Source organism: Neophocaena asiaeorientalis, unplaced genomic scaffold (genome assembly GCF_003031525.2).
Source record: "Neophocaena asiaeorientalis asiaeorientalis breed wild unplaced genomic scaffold, Neophocaena_asiaeorientalis_V1.1 scaffold190, whole genome shotgun sequence".
NCBI classification, from domain to species: Eukaryota; Metazoa; Chordata; class Mammalia; order Artiodactyla; family Phocoenidae; genus Neophocaena; species Neophocaena asiaeorientalis.
In genome coordinates, this window is record NW_020175017.1 from 7,949,305 (window position 1) to 7,972,176 (window position 22,872).

The 22,872-nt window shown below is 35.9% G+C and overlaps 1 protein-coding gene and 1 non-coding gene across 8 annotated transcripts in view; one reads left to right on the forward strand and one right to left on the reverse strand.

Moving 5' to 3' along the window:
- The window catches only part of PRORP (protein only RNase P catalytic subunit), a 118,140-nt gene that overhangs the window by 62,093 nt on the left and 33,175 nt on the right, over window positions 1-22,872 (reverse strand). For 6 of the 7 annotated variants that reach the window (XM_024762052.1, XM_024762049.1, XM_024762053.1 and 3 more), the window contains exon 5: window positions 4,464-4,571. The exons of the other annotated variant lie outside the window; for it this stretch is intronic. In XM_024762052.1, coding sequence (XP_024617820.1) covers window positions 4,464-4,571 — 108 coding nt within the window. The remainder of the gene's footprint in view (window positions 1-4,463; window positions 4,572-22,872) is intronic. 7 annotated transcript variants of the gene reach the window in all.
- LOC112411179 (small nucleolar RNA SNORA1) lies at window positions 5,090-5,223 on the forward strand. The gene has a single exon (XR_003005582.1). It is a non-coding gene; the product is annotated as a small nucleolar RNA SNORA1 (small nucleolar RNA).

Here is a 22,872-nt window from a genome sequence, read left to right on the forward strand (position 1 = left end):
AAAAAAAAAATGGTTCTGAAGAACCTAGGGGCAGGACAGGAATAAAGACACAGACATAGAGAATGGACTTGAGGACATGGGGAGGGGGAAGGGTTAGCTGGGACAAAGTGAGAGAGTGGCATGGACATGTATACACTACCAAATGTAAAACAGATAGCTAGTGGGAAGCAACTGCATAGCACAGGGATATCAGCTCATGCTTTGTGACCACCTAGATGGGTGGGATAGGGAGGGTGGGAGGGAGACGCGAGAGGGAGGGGATATGGGGATATATGTATACGTATAGCTGATTCACTTTGTGATACAGCGGAAACTAACACACCATTGTAAAGCAATTATACTTCAATAGAGTTGTTAAAGAAAAAAAAGGAGAGAGAGAATGAGGACAAATGAGAAGGTCAAGAATATTTCCTTTCTGGGTTATTTTATTAAACTTTGTTTACAAATTTTAGAAATGTTTGATCTAAGAAATCTGGGTTAAAATTGTCCAGCGCTTTTCACGTAGCAGATTCATGGCACAAATGCAACTAAATAATTGAGGCAATCATGTAATAAGCAACTTTGAAGAAATGTGTTCTATTTGGGCACTTTTATACACTGTTGGTGGGAGTATAAATTGCTACAATCATTTTGGAAAGCAATTTGGCAATATGTAGTGAGACCTTTAAAAATATCCTTACCCTTTGACTCAAGAGTTCTATTTCTGGGAATCCATTCTCAGGAAATCATCTGAAATGTGCACAGAGATCTTCTTCCAAGCATTATTTACCATGGTGAAAAATGAGAAACAATCTAATATGCCCACCAACAGGGAAATGATTAAAAAATTATGGTAATCCATAAGATACAGTTATTTTAGAATATTTACCAAGAATGCCTTTTTACTTTTCCTGATGGTGACTTTTTTTTTAATTTTAAAGTAATATATACTCATTGTAAAGAAAATTTTAAAAACATAAATGAAAAAGTAAAATCCTCTTATTGTCTTATACTCTATCCCCAACTGCTAAAGTTAACTATTGTTAAGTTTTTATGTGTAATTTCTAGAAATTTTCTAGTCAGATACAAACTTACCTAACAAACACTTATATATGGGTAATCCTTTGGTTTGCTTTTAACACAAGTGGGGCCATATTCAGTTTGTTGCTCTTCAACTTTTTTCTTACACTTAACTTTGGGTATCGTTCCACATCAGTACATACAGATCTCCCTCATTCATTTAAAATAGATGTTTCAACATATATCAGGTCCTAAGTTGACAGATATTTAGGTTGATTACACTTTTCTGCTTACAAACAATGCTATAACTAACATATTTGGACACATATCTTTATATAGTAATGTGAATATATTCGTTTCTAAGAGTAGAATTTCAACCTTTTAGGCATCCAAAGTTATTGCCAAATCACCCACCAAAAAAATATTGTTACTGATACTCTCTTCCCTACCTCTCCAAACCATTCAAAATACTGGATACTACCAACTTTTCAACCTCTGCCTGTCTGGAAGACAAACATTTTAATTTGCATAACTAGAATTATGAATAGGGTTAAGCCACTTTTCTACTGCATGGTTCATCTTTTTCTTATAGACGTATAAGAGACCTTGGTACAGTCACGAAATTAGCCCTTTGTCACATGTATTGTAAACAATTTTTTTCAGTTTGTTTTTATTTTTGTATTTTTATTTATTTATTTTTTTGCAGTACACGGGCCTCTCACTGTTGTGGCCTCTCCTGTTGCAGAGCACAGGCTCCGGACGCACAGGCTCAGCGGCCATGGCTCACGGGCCCAGCCGCTCCGCAGCATGTGGGATCTTCCTAGACCGGGGCACGAACCCATGTCCCCTGCATTGGCAGGCGGACTCTCAACCACTGCGCCACCAGGGAAGCCCTGTTTTTATTTTTAAACAATGTTAATAGTATTTTTTACTATCTAGCAAATTTCTCTATTCCTCCCATTAGGGTTCCTGAATTTTATATATGCTTCAAATGTCCTTCCAACTCAAATATTTTTAAAAAGTACATGATTTCTCCTATTCTTTTTATAATTTCATTTTTACTGAGAGCTTTCAACAACTGTAATTATAGATATATAATTATTTACACAGTTGGAGCCCAATTAGGTAAAAAAAAATAGAAAAATACGGCAAGGAAATAAAACATTGACGGTGATAATTGTTGAATGTTAGGATTATATATGATTTTCTTTTCTGTAACTTCCAAATTTTCTACAAGGAACAGGACTTACTTTTTTTTTTGCGGTACACGGGCCTCTCACTGTCTGTCGTGGCCTCTCCCGCCGCGGAGCACAGGCTCCGGACGCGCAGGCTCAGCAGCCATGGCTCATGGACCCAGCCGCTCCGCGGCATGTGGGATCTTCCTGGACCGGGGCACGAACCTGCGTCCCCTGCATCAGCAGGCGGACTCTCAACCACTGCGCCACCAGGGAAGCCCAGGCCTTACTTTTATAATCATAAGAAAATAACATTTCTTAAAATCAAATTTTAAATTTTTCTTAAGTTTTTGATGGTACTGGCTTCAATTTTCAATCAAGTATTGTTTGAGTACCTCAACTAGAGTCAAACAGTAATACTAAATCTAATACTAAGGCAGAGATTTGTATTTTCTTTTAGCTCCATTGACATGGATGACACAACAGGAGAAAATCTTAAACTGCCAAACGGGTTTGCTAAAAGCAAGAGTTACGGTTCCATTTGGGAAGTTACTTTGAATAGTAATCACAGTAATAGTTACACCTATTAGGTACTTAGTATGTGCCAAGTATTCTTCACTACATCTTTAAGAGATGGGTACTATTATTATGCCTATTTCACAGATTGGGAAACTAAGGCACAGATAGGTTAAATAACTTGCTCAAACTATGAAAGCAATTAAAAGTGGTAGATTGAATATAAAAATTCTGGTTCCAGAATGCCCATTCTTAATTTCTAAACTAAAATGTTACTTTAAAGCTATTTAAAATGCTATTAAATGCTATTCAGGTGGCGTCTCTGAGTCTCCAAGCTGAGATTTCCCACATATAATGCCAGTGCACTACCACACATAACAGTGCTCTGAAAAGCTGGGTAATAACAATTACTTGTCACATAATCTATGGCTTACATTAAATTATTTTAAGAGTAAAAGCTAAAAGTAGTGGCAGATGCCTATGATTTCCCTGGCCCATCATTTGATCTCTGCCTCTCTGCCAAAATCTGCTAAAATCTTTAAAAATGTGCACATTTTTCTCCCACAATGCCAGGGAATGTGTTTACTACATCATCTTCAACATGGTACCTGCATAAGTTATTCCCATTTGGGCTATATATTTCCGGCAAGCCAATTTTTAGTGCTTTGTGTGAAGCTGAAAGTCAAATAGAAGGTAAACAAATAGGAAACTTCTCATTCTCACAGTTTAGATGGGAATGAACTCTTCTGATTCTGAGCTGTACCATGCATTAGTGATAATAATTTCATGCTTCCTATTCTGGCTTTGCTTTTGTCAATGTTACTGCTTCAAAGGGCCCTTCAGGTACCTAAGAGATAGAAATATTTTCAACTTACTTTTGTGTTTTTTAATAATAAAGGAGAAAAAGTACATACTTGACTATAAAAATGTAGGCACAAACGTAAAGGAAAGGCATACAAAAAAATTTCTATAAATCTACCTTGTCCTTTGTTAGTAGCTGTAAGCTTTTTTGAGTACAAATGGTCAAATTGGACTAGTAGCATCTCTGAGAAAAAGCTTTTAAGTTGGCAGTAATTTTTAAGAAATAATAGTTTAACTACAGATGAATGGCCATAGATTGCCAGCAATAAGAGCCACAAGTCTGAAACCCAGGAACTCTCTACAATCAACTTTTGATGTTACGACTGCTTTCTAAGGATTTACTGAACAAAATTGACCTTAATTTTCTAATCTGTAAAAATGGGGATTAAAATAATTGCTCACTAGTGCTATAAAAAAATCATGATATTCCTATTAGAAACTACTAGGACACTTAGAAATTGACAGAACAAACAATTACCTTACAAAAAAAAGAACTGCTTAGGTTAATTTATGAACATAGTATGTTTGGAAAAACACAAATGTGAGTTATGATTAATATCTCTTAATAGTATATGTTGATAAATTTCAAATGGAGGGATGTGATCCACAGGGACAAGATAGAGTAACCCCAAAGAGTAGAGACCTAGGAGAAGGTTAGCTAAAGGTTACACAAAAAGGGCTGAACTGGCCCTTTATTACATAGACTTTAATCTCTTACTCTTGCCCTGCCTGTAAGAACCACTTACTTGCCAGAGATGAAAACACTGAATCTTAGATGACTGGTTGGTCACTTTTGGGAACTTATTTTTAGAGGAAGGTAAAATGGGAAACTAAGAGACCCAAGGAAGATCACAAATGGGTACAATAAATATTTCTAGAGATTTGGAATAACAAAATAAAACTTGTACTTACAACTTGAGATTCACGAGCTTTAGGAAACATTTTGGCAACATTGAGCCCATCAATGACAATATCAAAAGGAGGATGGTATTTTACAAAGTTCTGAAATCTCTTAAGTTCCTAAAAAAGAAAAGTCAGATAAAATATTAACAAGAACCTAGTAAGGTCTTTATTATAAACACACTGCTATGACTTTCATTATTGTTCTGGTAAGTAAAAATATTCATCCCTTAAAAATACACACACACACACACAGATGCTTTCAAAATGAAATCTGAAAAGACCAGCCTAATAGATACAACTGCATGTAATTATCTGATACATCTTATAATCTCATAGTGTTTTACACTTCACAAAGTACTTCACATGGTATTTCATTTGATCTGTAACCAGTTATCTAGTCTGCTACACTGACACACATGGTAGTCAGATGAGAATAAAATGTAAAAATCTCTATGTCCTGTTCTATAAGCCAAGGAGAAGCGGATCTCAGATATGCCAGTCTATCAGTGCAACCATGTTGAAAAAACAAGACTCTATAACTTGTACTCCTCTCTTGTCATCAAGAGGATTTGGTTACTTATGGCTATTTTGAAGAGTTGAAAATTCATCCATTCATTCAACAAACATTTGTTGAAAGCCTCATTCTATTGAAAATGGGCACTGTTGTTCATGGTGTCCATAAATTGTTAATGTGGCTACATTGAGACACAGGTTTTGCTTCCATCATTGTAATTTTATTGCAGTGGTGACAATAAGACATGTAACATATTTTTTGCTAGGCTCATAAGTAAAAACTGGATATAACAAGGCTTTTCAATATTAGAAAAGATGAAGGAATAAACAGCAATGTGCTTGCTATATTTAACTTCTGGGGAAAAAAAATTTGTTGACCACCTATACGCCCAGCAGTTACCAAAGAGACAAAAGCCCAACTTAATGGAGCTTGTATTTTAATGGAAGGAGACACAAAATAAACAAGTTAATATATTAAATGTCAAATGTGATGAGTGCTATGGATGGAAGAAAAGGAGGAGAGGGAGTTCCACTCCTGGTAATGATGGAGTAGTCTGTAATGGATTACCAGATAATATTTTCTATATAAAAAATAACTATTTGAAGGTGCTAGAGAATGACCAAAAGCAAGCAGAAATTGGAGGGCACAAAACATATGAAAGAAGGTTTGATGGTTTTAAAACATGTCTGAAAATTCTTTGACACTCCTCCCCCCTCAAAAGGTAGAGTCTAACTCCCTTCTCTTGAATAGAGGCTTTTCTTTGTGACTGCCTCAATGAATGAGTGTGGCAGAAATGACACTCTGTGACTTCCAAGGCTGGGTATTAAAAGGCAATACAGCTTCCATCTGGCTCTCCCTCTTAGGATGTCTGCTCTTTGAACCCAACCATCATTAAAAACCCAGGCAGAGGTCATGGGTCATGTAAAGGTGTTCTACCTGACAGTCGAACTGAGTCCCAGCCAAAAGCCAACACCAACCATCAGATCTAGAGAGTGAGGGAGATTTCAAGATGACCTTAGCCTTCATTTAATTACAACAGTAGAAGGACCAAGCAAAAATCACACAACTCAGTTTAGTCAAACCCTAGAACCATGAGATGATATAATCATAATAATAATAATAGGCGACTCTTTCTGTTTAATGCCACTACATTTAAGGTGGTTTGTTATCTATTTACAGATAACCAGATAATAAGTGAACTGCAGCAGGAGAAATTTGCCTGTATGTGGCTTTTTGCCAGAGGGCACTCTCTAGTCAGCATGGTTGGCAGGGGCAGCTGGAAATCAAGCAGAAAGCCACAGACTGACTGGTTTGAGAAATCAGAAGAGTTTGAGGCTGCCAGAGAGGCTGGGAAGTTACAGAAAGAATGCTAGAAAAGAGGGAACTGCAAAAATCTGTGTATAAATCTGCCCAAATCCTTGGCTAACTCTTGATCTGTACATACGTGGAGGAGACTCCAAGGAGCCCAGCAAAAAAAAACAACAGATGAAAGACTTAAAAGACTCGAACAAAGATTTCAATTATTATCCACTGCAAGAGTGGCAGAGTCTGGAGTCTCTAAGTCTAACCAAGTTCAACAGTCTGGTAAAGCAGAAAATCAATAACCTCCAGAGGAAGATAATAGAATCCAGAGCCTTTGCAAGATGCCCCTCACAATGTCTAACATACAACTTAAAAAATAATAAACATGAGAGGAAATAAAAAAAAATAAGAGAAAAGAAAGTCAACAGAAATCAATCCAGGTCCAGACGCTGGAGTTAGCAGGCAAGAAATTTAAAGTAGCTACTATAAATAGATTTAAGAATTTAAAGGAAAATATAGTTATAATGAATGGAAAGAACGGAAAAAACAGAAAATGGAAACTATAAAAATGAACATTCTAGAGCCAAAAGGCACACATGTGGAATAAAATATTCACAGGGTGGACATTACAGCAGATTAGGGATGGGAAAAGTAAGAGTCAGTGAACACAAATGACAGAGCAACAGAAATTATGCAACTGAAGGAAAAAAGATCGAAAGAAAAAGATAAAGCCTTAGTAACCTGTGGGACAATACCAAACAGACCAACAAATGTGTCATTCGAGTCTAAAAGGAGAGGATGGAAAGGAAAAGAGAAAATAGAAAAGGGAATCTGAATAATGGCCAAAATTTGATGAAAAATATAACTTATCTAAGAAGCAGAGCAGACTCGAAGCAGGATAAATGCAAACAAAATACAAAGCAGGATAAATCAAAGATAAATCAAACATGCAGGTGTGATATGTATGACAACAATAGCATAAAAACCAGGAAGTGTTTGGTAAATGGAATTCTACTGCTACAAGGTTCCTACATTTTATGTGAAATGGTGTAACCTAAACTCTAAGTGGACTAGGTTAAAGATTCATATTATAATTCCAACTCACATACTTAAAAATAATACGGAAAAGGCATAGATAAAAAGCCAACAGAAGAATTCAATGAAATATTTTTAAAAATTTGATTAACCCAAAAGAACATGAAAGTAGGAATAGAGGAACCAAAAAAAATTTTTTGGATAAATATAAAACAATAGCAAAATAAAATATTTAAATTCAACCCTATCAAAAATGCTATTTATAAGCATTTTTGTTTATATAATGCTGTTTTTTCTTCCAATTTTATTGCAATATAATTGACATACAGCCCTGTATAAGTTTAAGGTGTACAGCATAATGATTTGACTTACATACATTATGAAATGATTACCACAATAACTTTAATGAACATTCATCACCTTAATATACACAAAATTTTTTTAAAAAGAAAAAAAAATTTTCTCGTGACAAGAACACTTAGGGTTTACACTCTTAACAACTCTTACATTTGACACACAGCAGGGTTAATTATATTTATCAGGTTATACATCATATCTCTAGTACTTATTTATCTAAATAACTACAAGTTTGTGCCTTTGGACCAACTTCATCCAATTTGCCCTTCCCCCACCCCGTCTCTGATAACCACAAATTTGATCTCTTTTTCTGTGAATTTGTTTTGCTTGTTTGTTTTTGAAGTACAGTTGAACTACAACTGTATGTTAGTTCCTCATGCACAACATAGCGATTTGATATTTCTATATGTTTCAAAATTATCACCATGATAAGTCTAGTTACTATCTGCCACCATAGAAAGATGTTACAATATTATTGACTACATTCCCCACACTGTACTGTTAATACCCGTGACTCATTTATTTGGTAACCGGGAAGTCTGTACTTCTTAATCTCCCTTAATCTATTCCTCTCGCCGGTACTCATCCCCTCTAGCAACCACCTGTTTGTTCTCTGTATCTATGACTGTTTCTATTTTGTTATGTTTGTTCATTTGTTTTGTTAGATTCCATATAAAAGTGAAATCATCGAGTATTTGTCTTTCTGTCTGACTATGTCACTTGGCATAATACCCTTTAGGTACATCCACGTTGTTGCAAATGAAAAAATTTCATTCTTTTTTATGACTAATATTCTGTTGTGATATATACATATATATACGCATGCATGCCACATCTTCTTTATCTACTCATCTGTTGATGGGCACTTAGGTTGCTTCCATGTCTTGCCAATTGTAAATAATGCTGCAGTGAACACTGGTGTGCATATATCATTTCAAATTAGTGTTTTCGTTTTCTTTGGATAAATACCCAGGAGTTGAAATGCTGGATCATATGGTAGTTCTAGTTTTAGTTTTTGAGGAACTTCCATACTGTTTTCCATAGTGGCTGTACCAATTCACATTCCCACAAACAGTGTAGAAGGGTTCACTTTTCTCCACATACTCACTAGCTCTTGTTATTTGTTATCTTTTCGATAATAATCATTCCAGCAGGTGCGAGGTGATATCTCATTGTGGTCTTTGTTTTCAATTCCCTGGTGACAGTGACATTGAGCATCTTTTCATGTGCCTGTTGGCCACCTGTATGTCTTCTTTGGCAAAACATCTATTCAGGTCCTCTGCCCACTTTTTAATTGGGTTGTTTGTTTTTTTAATGTTAAGGTGTATGAGTTCTTTGTATATTTTGGATATTAACCCCTTATCTGATATATTGTTTGCAAATATCTTCTCCCATTCAGTAGGCGGCATTTTCATTAAGTCATCAGTTTCCTCTGCTGTGCAAAAGCTTTTTAATTTGATGTAGTCCCATTTGTTTAAAATATTTGAATTCAACCCTATCAAAAATGCTGTTTATAAGATGTACTTTAAATATAAAGATATGGATAAGCTGAAAGTGAAAAGTAGGAAGAAAATACATATCATGCATCAGTATGCTTAAGAAAGTCGGAGTGGCAACACTGATTTTAGACAAAATAGATTTTAAGAAAACGAGTATTACAAAAAATAAAAAGGTACACTTTGTAATGACAACAAAATCAATATATGGGGAAATCATATTCATAAATAAGAACAGAGCTTTGAAATACATGAAGCAAAACTTGACAGAAGTGAAAGGAGGAACATAAATGTCTATAATCATAGATGGAAGTTTCAACTTTTCTCTCCGTAATTGATAGAACAAGTAGATAAAAAATCAGCAAGGATAGAGAAGACCTAAACTATTAACCACTTTGACTTGATTGATATCTAAAGGACAATATATCCAACAATGGCAGAATATTTCTTCCTTTTAAGTACACATGGAACACCAAGACAAACCACAGCTCTAGGCCATAAAATGAGGCTCAATACATTTAGAAATATTAAAATCTGAAAAAGTATGTTTGCTGATTACTCTAACATACACACACACACACAAAAGTGGACCCTTGTACACTGTTGGTGGGAATGTAAATTGGTGCAATGACTACAGAAAGCCAACAGCAGTAAGATATCTAGACAAGTTTCAAGTATTCCTGAATAATACTTCTAAATAACCCATGGGTTAAAAGAAAATTACACAGGAAATTAGAAAATATTTTGAATTAAGTGACAGTAAAATATTAAATATTAAAATTCATGCCTGCATTAAAGCAATACTTAGCTTTAAATGATTACATGAAAAGAAGAAAGGTCTAAAATCACTGATCCAAGTTTTCACTTTAAGCTAGAAAAAGAAGAGCAAATAAATTTCAAGAAAGTAATAATAATAATAGTCAAATCAGAGAAACAGAAAAGTAAGAAAACTAACAAGGGAAAAAGTTGGAGGAAAAAACGAACCCCCATCCCGATCTCATATCACACTCAAAAATTATTGTTATAGCTAAGTCTAAACCCAAAAGCAAAAACTATGAAATCTAAACCTAAGAGCCAAACCTAGAAGAAAAGAGAATTCTGCATAACATCAGGATAGGCAAAAATTTCTTGGGCAACACAGTCATCACCAATATTCACACAGTATGCCTCCTGATACGATGCCTCTGACAAGGATACAACAGCATTTTTGTGATATTCTTGCCAAAAACGCATAGCCTGAATCTAATCATAAGGAAATATCAGGTGAACCCAAACGGACAGACATTCTGCAAAACACTAGGTCTATAGTTTTCAAAAAAATCAAGGTCCAAGAAAGACAAAGATAACTGGGATTTTTGTTGCAGATGAAAAAAGACCAAAGAAACATGACAACTAAACCCAATGTGTAATCCTGGAGTGGATCTGGGGGAAGGAGAAACTTACAAAGGACATTATTGTGACCAGTGACAATTGTGACTGAGTATCAACTGCGGATTAGATAATATCATTGTATCAAAATTACAAAGAGGAAGAACCCTCTTTGTAAGGGGTTATTGGCCTCTTTAGGCCAATAAGCACATGATTAGACACTCAACATTATTAGTCACTAGGGAAATACAAATTTAAAACCACTGAGAAATCATTATCCACCCACCAGAACGACTAAATTTAAAAGACTGACCGTAATAAGTATGTGGAGCAATCGGAACTTTTAAATATTGCTAATGGGATGCAAAATGCAACCACACTATGGAAAACAATTGGGCAGTTTCTTACAAGGTTAAGCATACATTTATCCTATATCTCAATAATTCCACCTTTAGGTATTGAAAGAAGAGAAATGAAAACATGCATCCACAGAGACTTGTATGTGAATGTTAATAATGGCTTTATCTGTAATTGTCCCAAACTGGAAACAATTCAAGTGTCCATCAACTGGTGAATGAATGGAAAAAAATGTGGTATGTCCAGACAATGTTATACTATTCATAAATAAAAAGAAACTACTGATACACACAAACACATGAATGGATTTCAAAAGTATATGCTAAATTAAAAAAACGGCAGACATAAAAGGCTAATATATACTGTATGATTTCATTTATATGAAATTTAAGGCAAAACTATACCAACGGAAAGCAGATTAATGGTTCCAGGAAGAGGGAGAGGGAACTGACTGCAATGAATACAAGGGAACTTTTGGGGGATGATATACTTGGTCCCATATCTTGATTATAGAGGTTGTGACACAACTGCATGTATTTGTCAAAACTCACTGAATTGTACACTGGCAAATTTTTTATATGTAAATTATACCTTAATAAAGCTGATTAAAAAACAAAAGTAAGAAAATCCTAATAGTAATAAATATTTCACCTTTAAGATAACCATTGGTCCATATGCATGCTTTCATATGTCACTTGACTCTTTAGCTTTTCTATCCCTGCCGACTACAGTTGTGCGGGACCATCCTCTTTCCCTTCTACTCAGCAAAACACTTTGTTTTAAAATTTCTCTGCTCAAATATATTTCCTATACAATGTTTAGAAAGTTCCAATTCATATCAAAACTAACTATTAGTTGGAATGGGAATACTATTTTTTATAAATGGAAATAAAACTATCAAGGAAATTAAAACAGTTCACATACAACATGACCATTTCTTGTTTCAGTTTGAACGAACCAAGGAAAACAAGTGCATTATATTTCTAAAATTCAGGTTTCACTAATAATTAACATTAAAAGATTTCCCATTATACTTCCAATTTATCATCTTGGTGCTGCTCTTGGTACTCATTATATTCGCTTCAGGAGTAATGACAAACTAAGGTAGTTCAGTATTACTGGAAAAATGGACATCTGTAAAAATGAAGAGTTAAACTAAATAGATAGCTTATAAAATCCCCTTCCAGTTCTGATATTCTATGTTGACCACTCTTGGAAATCCCTTAAAACCACAGAATGGAAGAGGGTATACTGGAGAAGTTTTGTTTCAAAGCTGAGTCTCAGGAACCTCTGTGCAATCACAGGATGTGTAAAATATAATCTCATCCAAAGATTATCCTCCCAATCCATGTCTTCTAATAGACAAACAGAAAAATCCAAGAGGTTGGGTGGTTGTTGTTTTTTCCCCATTACTAAAGCTCTGCTTAGTAAATATGTTACTAGTCATGTAAAAGTCAGTAATACTTTTACTACTTTGTAATACTTCCAGTGGGTCCTCAAGATACTCACTTTCCAAACTAAACAAATTTATGTCATTGCACACAAAAGCCCTGAATAGACCACGCTGAGAAGGCGTGAAAAAGAAAGAGTTGACCTACTGAGACAGCACACTAACTATGGCATAGGGCAATACAAATATGCAGGCTTAGCTGTTTTAATGGATGGTAAATTTAAGCAAAGAACATTTCTTTCTAGGGCTACTGCCAGAGTTGTACTTGATTGCAGACTGGCTTATGATCTGGGGTATGAAAATCCACCAACCTTTTGATCATTTGTTTCTTGGCTACTAATAAAAGTTTTAATTAAAAAAAATAATCTTATGGAGACATAATTCATATACCACACACTTCACTAGTTTGAAATGTACAATTCACAGATTGTGCCACATCACCACCATCTAATTTTAGAATATTCTGTCCCTCCTAGAAAAACTCCAGGAATTCCCTGGAAGTCCAGTGGTTAGTACTCTCCGCACTTTCACTGCCGAGGGGCCAGGTTTAATCCCTGGTTGGGGAGCTAAGATCCTGCAAGCCATGCAGCACTGACAGAAAAAAAGAAACAACTCCATTCTCATTAGCAGTCAATCCTCATTCCCCCACCTACCACACAGCAACCACTAATCAATCTACTTTGTTTCTATAGATTTACCTATTCTGGACATTTCAGATAAAGTGAATCATACAAATATGTGGTATTCTATGACTGACTTCTTTCATTCAGCATATTTTCTTTCTTTTTAATAAAATATTTATTTATGTATTTATTTGGTTGCACTGGGTCTTAGTTGCAGCATGCAGGCTCCTTAGTTGTGGCATGAGAACTCTTAGTTGTGGCATGCGTGTGGGATCTAGCTCCCAAACCAGGGATCAAACCCGGGTCCCCTGCATTGGGAGCGTGGAGTCTTATCCACTGTGCCACCAGGGAAGTTCCCTCAGCATAATATTTTCAAGGTTTAACCATGTTCAGCATGCATCAGTACTTCATTCTTTTTAACTGCCAAGTAATATTTCACTGTATGGTAATACCATATTTTATTTACTTATTCATTAATGGATGAACATTTGGGTTATTTCCACCTTGGGGCTATTATGAAAAATGGTGCTATGAACATTTGTGTACAAGTTCTGCATGGATGTATGTTTTCATTTCTCTTGGGTATATATATCTAGGAATGAAACTGTCAAGTTACCAAATGTGTTAATTCTGTTTAACTCATTGAGGAACTGCCAGACTGCTTTCCAAAGTAGCCGCACCATTTTACATTCCCAACTGCAATGTATGAAGGTCCCAATTTCTCCACATCCTCAACCAAAACTTGTTATTGTATGTCTTTTTTATTATAGTCATGCTTGTGGGTGTGAAGAGGTATCTCCCTGCAGTTTTGATGTACATTTCCCTAATGACTAATGATGTTGAGCATCTTTTCATGTGCTCACTGATCTAAAGGGAGTTCTTCATTTTTGTAACATACAGGTTTTATAAATTCAACATATATCTCCTTCAATAATTGTCACAACTTCAATCGTCTTAACTCATTTTATACTTTTAAGTTTAAATCTGAGAAGTTTAACTGCATAGGAATTATAAAAACTGCACAAAAGAAATTGTAAACTCAGATGACTACAGGAACCAGGCAGGTGATATAAACAGGTAAAACAGGCCAAGTCTAAGAAAACATAAGAGCGGCAAAATGATAATTATCAAATACTCAGATCTCATTGTCGAAGATTCTACAGAAGGAGGTGACGGCTGTGACCAAACTGGAGAATGGAGGTCCCTTATAAAGGAAACAGTCCAGTGCTCGGTCCAGATAATTGTTGCCACACAAAAATAAAGACACAGGGTTAGCAAAAATAAAGACCCAGGGTTAGCAGATTTGATATTCGAAAGAAAATTTAAAAATCTGGATTTTTGAAACATGTAAAATAACTTTTTAAAAGAGTAAAACACAAAGACACTCAAACAAAAAAACTAATATGGGCTAGATCTCACCCTTAGGCCACAAATTCATAATACATTCACTTGGTCAGTGAGTCAACAGATTTTCATTAAGTACCAAATGTATGTGCAAAATAATGTTCTTATTCCTAGGAACAGAAAAGTGAAAACATTTCCTGCCCTCAAGGAATTTATATTAGCCAAGGAAACAAGCAATACCAAGGTAACAAATACTTAATTTCATGTAGAGAAAAGTGCCTTGAAGAACAATTAAGCCAGGCAGGGTATTAGCATCACCTTCCCTAGTCCCTCTCTATTTTAGATTTGGTGAAGGCCTTTCTAATGAGGTGACTTTTGAACAAAGACCTGAATGAAGTGAGGGAGTAAACCATGCTCCCTGTGGGGGAAGTGCCCTCTAGGCAGAGGAAAGAACCATGAAGGCCCTTAAGAAACACCAAAGAGGGCTTCCCTGGTGGCGCAGTGGTTAAGAATCTGCTTGCCAATGCAGGGGACACAGGTTCAAGCCCTGAGCCGGGAAGATCCCACATGCCGCGGAGCAATTAAGCTTGTGCGCCACAACTACTGAGCCTGCGCTCTAGAACCCACGAGCCACAACTACTGAGCCCGCGTGCCACAACTACTGAGGCCCGTGCTCCTAGAGCCTGTGCTCTGCAACAAGAGAAGCCACCGCAATGAGAAGCCCGTGCACCGCAACGAAGAGTAGCCCCCACTCGCCGCAACTAGATAAAGCCCGCATGCAGCAATGAAGACCCAACACAGCCAAAAGTAAACAAATAAATTTATTTAAAAAAAAAAAAAGAAACACCAAAGAGCTTGGCATGTTTGAGGATTAACAACTAGGCAATTTGGAAACTCAAAGAATAAGTATAAAGTCTTTATGTAACTATAGTTTGAGCTTAAATTAAAAAAAAAAAAAACTTGCTTATTGCTACAACATGGAAAAGAGTAAATAAATGAAAAAACAATTCTAAAACAGCTAATCAAAAGTTTAAATTCTTTATCTTATCGGCCGGCAGTCCCCAGCCTTTCTGGCACCAGGGACTGGTTTCAGGGAGGACAACTTTCCCACGGATGGGGTTGGGGGAATGGAGGGATGGTTCAGGTGGTAATGGGAGCGATGGGGAGCAGCAGATGAAGCTTCGCTTGCTCACCTGCTGCTCACCTCCTGCTGAGCAGCCTAGTTCCTAACAGGGGTCTGTGGCCCAGGGGTTGCAGACCCCTGTCTTATCCAACCTCTTATTAGAAACAATGAAGTAGAACTGATATTTGTTGATTTGTGGTTGTTACCTAATCACAAATGAGTAGCAGAAAGATCCAAAGATGAATAGCAAGAAAGAGAAATAAAAGAATGGCCCTTATACACTACACTTGATACGTGAGATCTAGAATGGAGGTGACTCCAGCTCCTGCCATCAAAAAGCTGCCTTCATAATGATAAATAACTCTCACAACATACGTGGCAGTATAACTTGACTCTTATATTTATTATTTCTTCTACACTATGGATGAGAAAACAAACAGGTTAAGCAACTGGTTTTTCTCAACAAATGATATGCAAAGAGACACTAACTTCTTTTTTAGCTTTCCACTTAGATGAGCTTAAATTTTTTCAAATTTTGGGGATGACGATCTATATGTTTTTGACAGTTTACTTCTACTCTGAGACTTTGATACAAATTTCACAAGGAAATTAAAAACAGATCTCTCTCATTTATTTTGTTTCATTTCCTACTCTAGAATAGCAACTAAGGGGAACCAGGAGGACTACAATAACATATACTCAAAACTGTATTTCATAAAAGAAGCAGTGATCTTAACATGTCAATTATATCCAATGTACTGAAACATCAGATAATATTTTCCAAAGATTAGAAGAAACGGAATATCAAAACAACTGGCTTTAGTCACAGTGGATATGGAAAAACAGGGGAATACCAGTTATTTTGGTTAGAAGCACTGTTCTAAACATGGGAACAACAGTAAAAAAATGCATCTGTGCATCAAATGGCCAAATTTCTTCATGTGCCTTCTTAAAACCATGGGATCCAAATGAATCCTCAATAGAAAGAACACTAGCATGACTGCCTTAACTTAGCCTGAGAAAAATTAAGTCACAGGTCTGGAAAATGTCACTGCAACCTCATAACTAATAATTTTAGAAAGTTCATAATAATTTAATAGCAAGTTATATTTTAGTTGTTTTTTTATTCAGTAATTATAATTACTATCATGTAGAATCCTATTTAAAAATACTTAAAATTTTATGTGAATTTTCTGATTCCAGTAAGATGAAAAAACAAACAAAAAACCCTTCCTCTTAGGAATATCTAAAAAGGCTGGATAAAATATGACAAAAATACTTAATACGCGGTGAACTTTTAAGAAAGGAAGTGAAATATATCTCTAATTGCCAGAGATGAAGCCAGATCTGAAAATCAGAATGGTAAGGATAAGAGGTGATGTTAATGTTGTCCAGGAAGGAAGCAAAAAACAGAAATGGACTGGGTATCAGCAAACAGGGGCTTGGCTTTTGATACCCCCAGGGGAACTGGAGACCTATCAAACCTTGGGCCCAAATGAGGGGGGAAACTAGAAGTGAACTGCACAGTAAAAGAAGAACCTCTACAAATGAGCACATTGAAGTCCAAACATAATACACCAGCTTCTCTATCTCTACTAGGGGTCTAAGTAGGAAAAAAAAAAAATCTCTTAAGAAATAGGAACTCCAGGAATTCCCTGGTGGTCCAGTGGTTAAGACTCCATACTTCCACTGCAGGGGGCACGGGTTCGGTCCTCCGTCGGGGAACTAAGATTTTGCATGCCGTGTGGCGCAGCCAAAAATATAACAATAAGAAGAAAAGAAAAGAAAGAAATAGAAACTCCAGGCTTGTATCTTAAGTAAGTTTGAAGCACAAATTTAGATAAACTATATGACACAAATCATCATGTTCCATTGAAAAATTACATAAAAACTGGTTCTGCTCCAGTAATATCTCTGGGACATTTGGCAGAAGCAAGCACAAAACTTCTCTGGAAAGACACTATCAACAATCCAGACAACAAAAGAGTTCTCATAGAAAAAGCAAACCCCTCTAAAACTGACCTCACAAATTAAAAATTGTAAAAGACAGAGTAAATAATCCACTATGTGTGAGAGTCCTCTGACACAACAGAAGGATTAGAGCCCAAAGAACTCAGGATAAAAGATTAAAGAAAATAGTTACTCAAGTCCAGGAAGCACAGAGAGTCCCATACAGGATAAATCCAAGGAAAAATACGCCAAGACACATATTAATCAAACTGTCAAAAATTAAATACAATGAAAACATATTAAAAGCTGCAAGGGAAAAACAACAAATAACACACAAGGGAATCCCCATAAGGTTAACAGCTGATCTTTCAGCAAAAACTCTGCAAGCCAGAAGGGACTAGCAGGACATATTTAAAGTGATGAAAGAGAAAAACCTGCAACCAAGATTACTCTACCCAGCAAGGATCTCATTCAGATTCGATGGAGAAATTAAAACCTTTACAGACAAGCAAAAGCTGAGAGAGTTCAGCACCTCCAAACCAGCTTTACAACAAATGCTAAAGGAACTTCTCTAGGCAAGAAACACAAGAACGAAAAGAATAAGTATAAAAATAACTAAAACATAAAAGAAGAATCTTAACTTAAGAAAATACAGAGACCATGAAAAAATGAAGAGAAAAATTTCAAAGAGAAGCTCTAAAATTAAAATTCCAAAATAAATGGAATTAAATGGACATAAGCCCAAACGTCCATGAGCTGGTAAATAAATAAATTGTGGTATATTCATCCACTGGAATACTACTCAGCAATGAAAAGGAACTACTGATACATGTAACAACATGAACTCAAAACATTATGTTTAGGGCTTCCCTGGTGGCACAGTGGTTGAGAACCTGCCTGCCAATGCAGGGGACACGGGTTTGAGCCCTGGTCTGGGAAGATCCCCCATGCCGCAGAGTAACTAGGCCTGTGAGCCACAGCTACTGAGCCTGCGCATCTGTAGCCCATGCTCCGCAACAAGAGAGGCCGCGATAGTCAGAGGCCTGTGCACTGCGATGAAGAGTGGCTTGCTGCAACTAGAGAAAGCCCTCGCACAGAAACGAAGACCCAACACAGCCAATAATAAATAAATAAATAAAAATTTTGTGGGCATACAAAAAAAAACCATTATGTTTAAAACTAAATCTAATATATTGCAAAAACAAAGATTATGTTAAGTGAAAGATAAACCAAAAAAATTACAGAATATATGCTTCTATATATACAAAATTTTTAATAAAGGCAAAACTACAGAGACAGAGAGCAGGTCAGTGGTGACTGAAGTTGAGAGTAGGAGTAGGGACTGACCTCAAAAGGACATGATGAAACTTTTTGGGGTGACAGAGGTATTCTAAAACTGAATTGTGGTGATGGTCAGACAAGTGATAGATTTACTCAGTCACTGAACTGTATACCTAAAATGGGTCAATTTTATGCTCTGTAAATTATTGAAACATTTGGGGGAAACCCCTCAACAAATGGGTAGAGAGAACAGACACATTGCAGGTGAGAAATAGTGAACTAGAAGATAGATCTGAAGATGTTACCCAGAATGCAATTCGGAGAGATAAAGAGATGAGTGACATGGAGGAGAGAGTGAAAGGACCCAACAAAAGTCTAATAGGAATTTCAGGAGAAACAATATTTGAAGATATAAGGCCTGAGAATTATTCAGAATTGATTCAAGACATGAAACCTTGGATTCAGGAAGCTCAGTGAATCCCAAGCAGGAAAAATAAATACATTCATACATACCCATGATAATGAAACAACAGAAGTGAAAAAAAATTCTTAAGAGCAACAAGGTGGATGGAGATGGAACAAAGATTGGACCAAAAGCAAACTTTTCAACAGTGACTAAAACAGAGGCCAGAAGACAATGGAATACTATCTTCACAGTGTTGAGGGAAAATACTAAATTCTCTATAGTTAACCTACCATTCAAGTAAACATTTTCAGACAAAGAATAAAATAGTTTACCACTCTTATCCTGTCACTGAAAGAACGTTACTCAGGAAGATGCCCAACAGGAAGTTTGGGGTTCAGTGAGAACGCGAGGACTGGAGCTATACAGATCTGTTGAGTCACTGGCATACACGTGGTAGAGAGGCATACAGAGGAGGGGGTGAAAATGAACAGGGGGAGTGGATTGAGTAGGAAAAGAGGAAGGAAGCTGTGGGAACCCAGAGCCCTGGGAAACACCAAAAACTCAAGGGATAGGCAGAGGACAAATTGTATTATTGTCCTCTAAATGTAAGAGGACAAGTTCAATTGCATATGTAAAGAAAGAGCAATGAGCTTTAGGGAAAGAATGGTAACAGATGCAAAGGTATCTGGTAAAAATAAAACAGAAATGCAAGAAAAAACAAAATGCAACAGAATTAAAATCTTCATTGAAAGCATTAGAGATTGGAAGTAATACACAAGAACATGGATTTTGTGAAATGCAGCACAAACTTAGAAAAATTCTATTAGAATGAAGAGGAAAAGAACAAAAAGATAAGAGAAAGAACATTATAGATATGAAGGACAGAGAACAGAAATCCAACTTAAGCCTCATAAGGTGCTCTCAGGAATAAATCAGAACAAAAAGATGAGAACTAATCATTTTTTTAAAAATTTCCTAAGACAAAAATATGTCTTTAAGGATGCATGAGATTCCAGGAAACTTAATGAAAAAATTCACCTAGTCCTCTTCCCACAAAATTTTAAATTTTGAAGTTGAAGAAAAAAATCCTATAAACATCCAGGCCAAATAATAATAATAACACAAAGATACTTACAGTGCTTTCCATGTGCTATGTAGATCACAAAAATACAGAAAAACAAGAATTCTAAGTGCTTTCCATATTTTAACTCTTTTATTCCCCTATCAATGGTATCAATATTATCATTTTCCCCACTTAACAGATTAGGAGACTAAAGTACAAAAAAGTCAAGTAAATCACATAACTAGTAAATGGTAGACTTGGATTGGAAAACTAGAAATCCATGTTCTCACCTGAGGTATAGTGGAACAGAGCAACAATAACCAAGTTGGGAACCCTAAAAGCCAGAAGACAACAAAACAACTCTGTTTGAAGATGGTAGAAGAGTCCTCACATGGACCTGAACCTCCTGGCACCTGCCTTGTAACAGATTTTCCTTTTCCTGAACAGTACACATTAATAAGCTGTGGCCTATGTTTTTAAGAAGGCATGCCAATCAAGACTACTGCCCTTCCTTACAAGGTACTTGCAAAATGGGAGAGAAATGCAAATGCCGTTCATGAATTCTTTTGTTGAGAAATCCTACTTGCTTTGATGTAGTCTCCCTAGTTTATTTAGGGAGAGATAACCCTCCTTCTCCTGCTCCCCACTCCAAAAAGGACTAATAGGGACTATTGGGATTTCACTGAAATGGAAATCGAATGAGGTATTTTTTCAACTGTAGGTCACAACCAATTACTGGGTCATGAAATCAATTTAATAGGTTGCAACCAGCATTTTTGAGGTCATGATTAAATAAGTTAACATAAAATGCAGTCCAACACATGTAGCAAGAGCATGTAAATGTTTTTGTCAGTTATAAAATGGGTTGTTACATAGAATGTATTTTGTACTTGAGTTGTGGTCAAAAATGTTTAAAAGACACTAGTAATGGGACTGTCATATATATAAAAAACACGATTTTGCCCCAGGGAACATTATTAATATATTTTATCATAGGCCTATAATATTTACCCTTGACAGTTTATAAAGAAAGAGCCAAAATCCCAGTTCTAAGGATTAGCTCTACCACATATTAAGACATGTTACAAAACTACAATAGTCTATACAGTGTGGTCATGTGCACAGATTAATGCATAGGAATAGAAAGTCCAGAAGCTGACCCAAATATATATGGGAATTTGATATTTGATGAAAGTGGCATCCCAAACAAATGGGAGAAAAGATGGGTTGTTAAATAAATGGTGTTGACATAACCGGGTAATTAACTGAAGGAAAGAAAAAAAATCAAGTTGGAACCCTACCACATTTATACCAGAAAAAATTCCAAATGGATCAAAAATGTAAAGGAAAAACAACAAAAGTAGTAGGGGGCAAAAGGAGGCTTGTATTTGTGTTTATTCATTCTTAAATAATCTTGTAAAGGAAAAGGCCTTTCTAAGTATGAAATCCAGGAGCCATAAAAGAAAAGTTTGATATATTTGACTATTTTAAAATGTGCATAAGGAGAAAAGCCTCAAAAAGTTGAAATTCAAATCACAATTTTTCAAATAAAGAGCTGCTACAAAATCAGTTTAAAAACCTCAATAACTCAAGTGAAAAATGGGCAAGACAGAAGCAAGCACTTTGCAGAAAAGAAATACAGGTGGCTTTTAAAGCTATGGAAAGATACCTGACCTACCCATTAAGAAAATGGTAAGCTAACCTTATACCGAGGTTCCATTTTTCTCTTCAGATAGGCAAAGATCAAAATGTTTGATGACACATTGGAACACAAGGGTGTGGAGAAACAAGACTTCTCATACTTTGCTGATCAGTATGTGTGTATACTGATAAATTTTCCATGAAGGCCAATCAAAATTGATACATCTCCACTGCCCTAGCAATTCAATCTGCAGGAATCTTACAGCTGTGTTAGAATATGTGAGAAATTACAAATGTATAAGGTGATTCACTGTTGCATTTCTGCAGTAGTAAAAGTCTGAAACAACCTAAATATCTATTAACAGAAGACTGAACAAGTAATTAAATTATAGTCATTCGACAGGATGGAAAACTATACAGCTTGAAAGAGAAAAACAGAGGAGGAAGAGGAGAGAGGAGCAGGGGGAAGGAGGAAGAAGATAACCTATTTTTGTCTGGAAATACAAAATGATAGCCCAGTATCAACTGAAAAAGTTTCACTAAAGAATTCTCAACCATCTAGAATCACAAGTTAAAGACATGTTCTCTAGCAGCCAGGTATATTTCCAAGTAGATTTTCCTACTAAATACCCCAGGCAGAATATATTTACTCACAGGATAAAGTTATTTCTTAAATCTTGCCTGGGCTTTGGGGAAACAGATCTTATTCAGGTAAAGATAGTTTAGAAATTATATGTATAACTGATGCACTTTGCTGTACACCTGAAACTAACACAACATTGTAAATCAACTATACTTTAATAAAAACTAAAAAAATAAAAAGATAGTTTAGAAATTAAACTACGAGGTAGAACAAAAAGCTATATTCTTTTTAATCCCACTCCCCTTCCCTTTCATATCATATCCTGACAGACACAGAGAACAGCTGAAAGAAAAGCAAAAAGACAATATATTTTTCATCATAGAATCTTGCGCCCAAATTAGAAAGGAACAAATCAGGCAAAGAAAGGCAATAACATGGCTTGGATCCCGGAAACCCAGAAATGCTGTTAACCACTTTTTTGTTTGTTTGTTTGTTTTGGGGTTTTTTTTTTTTTTTTTTTTTTTT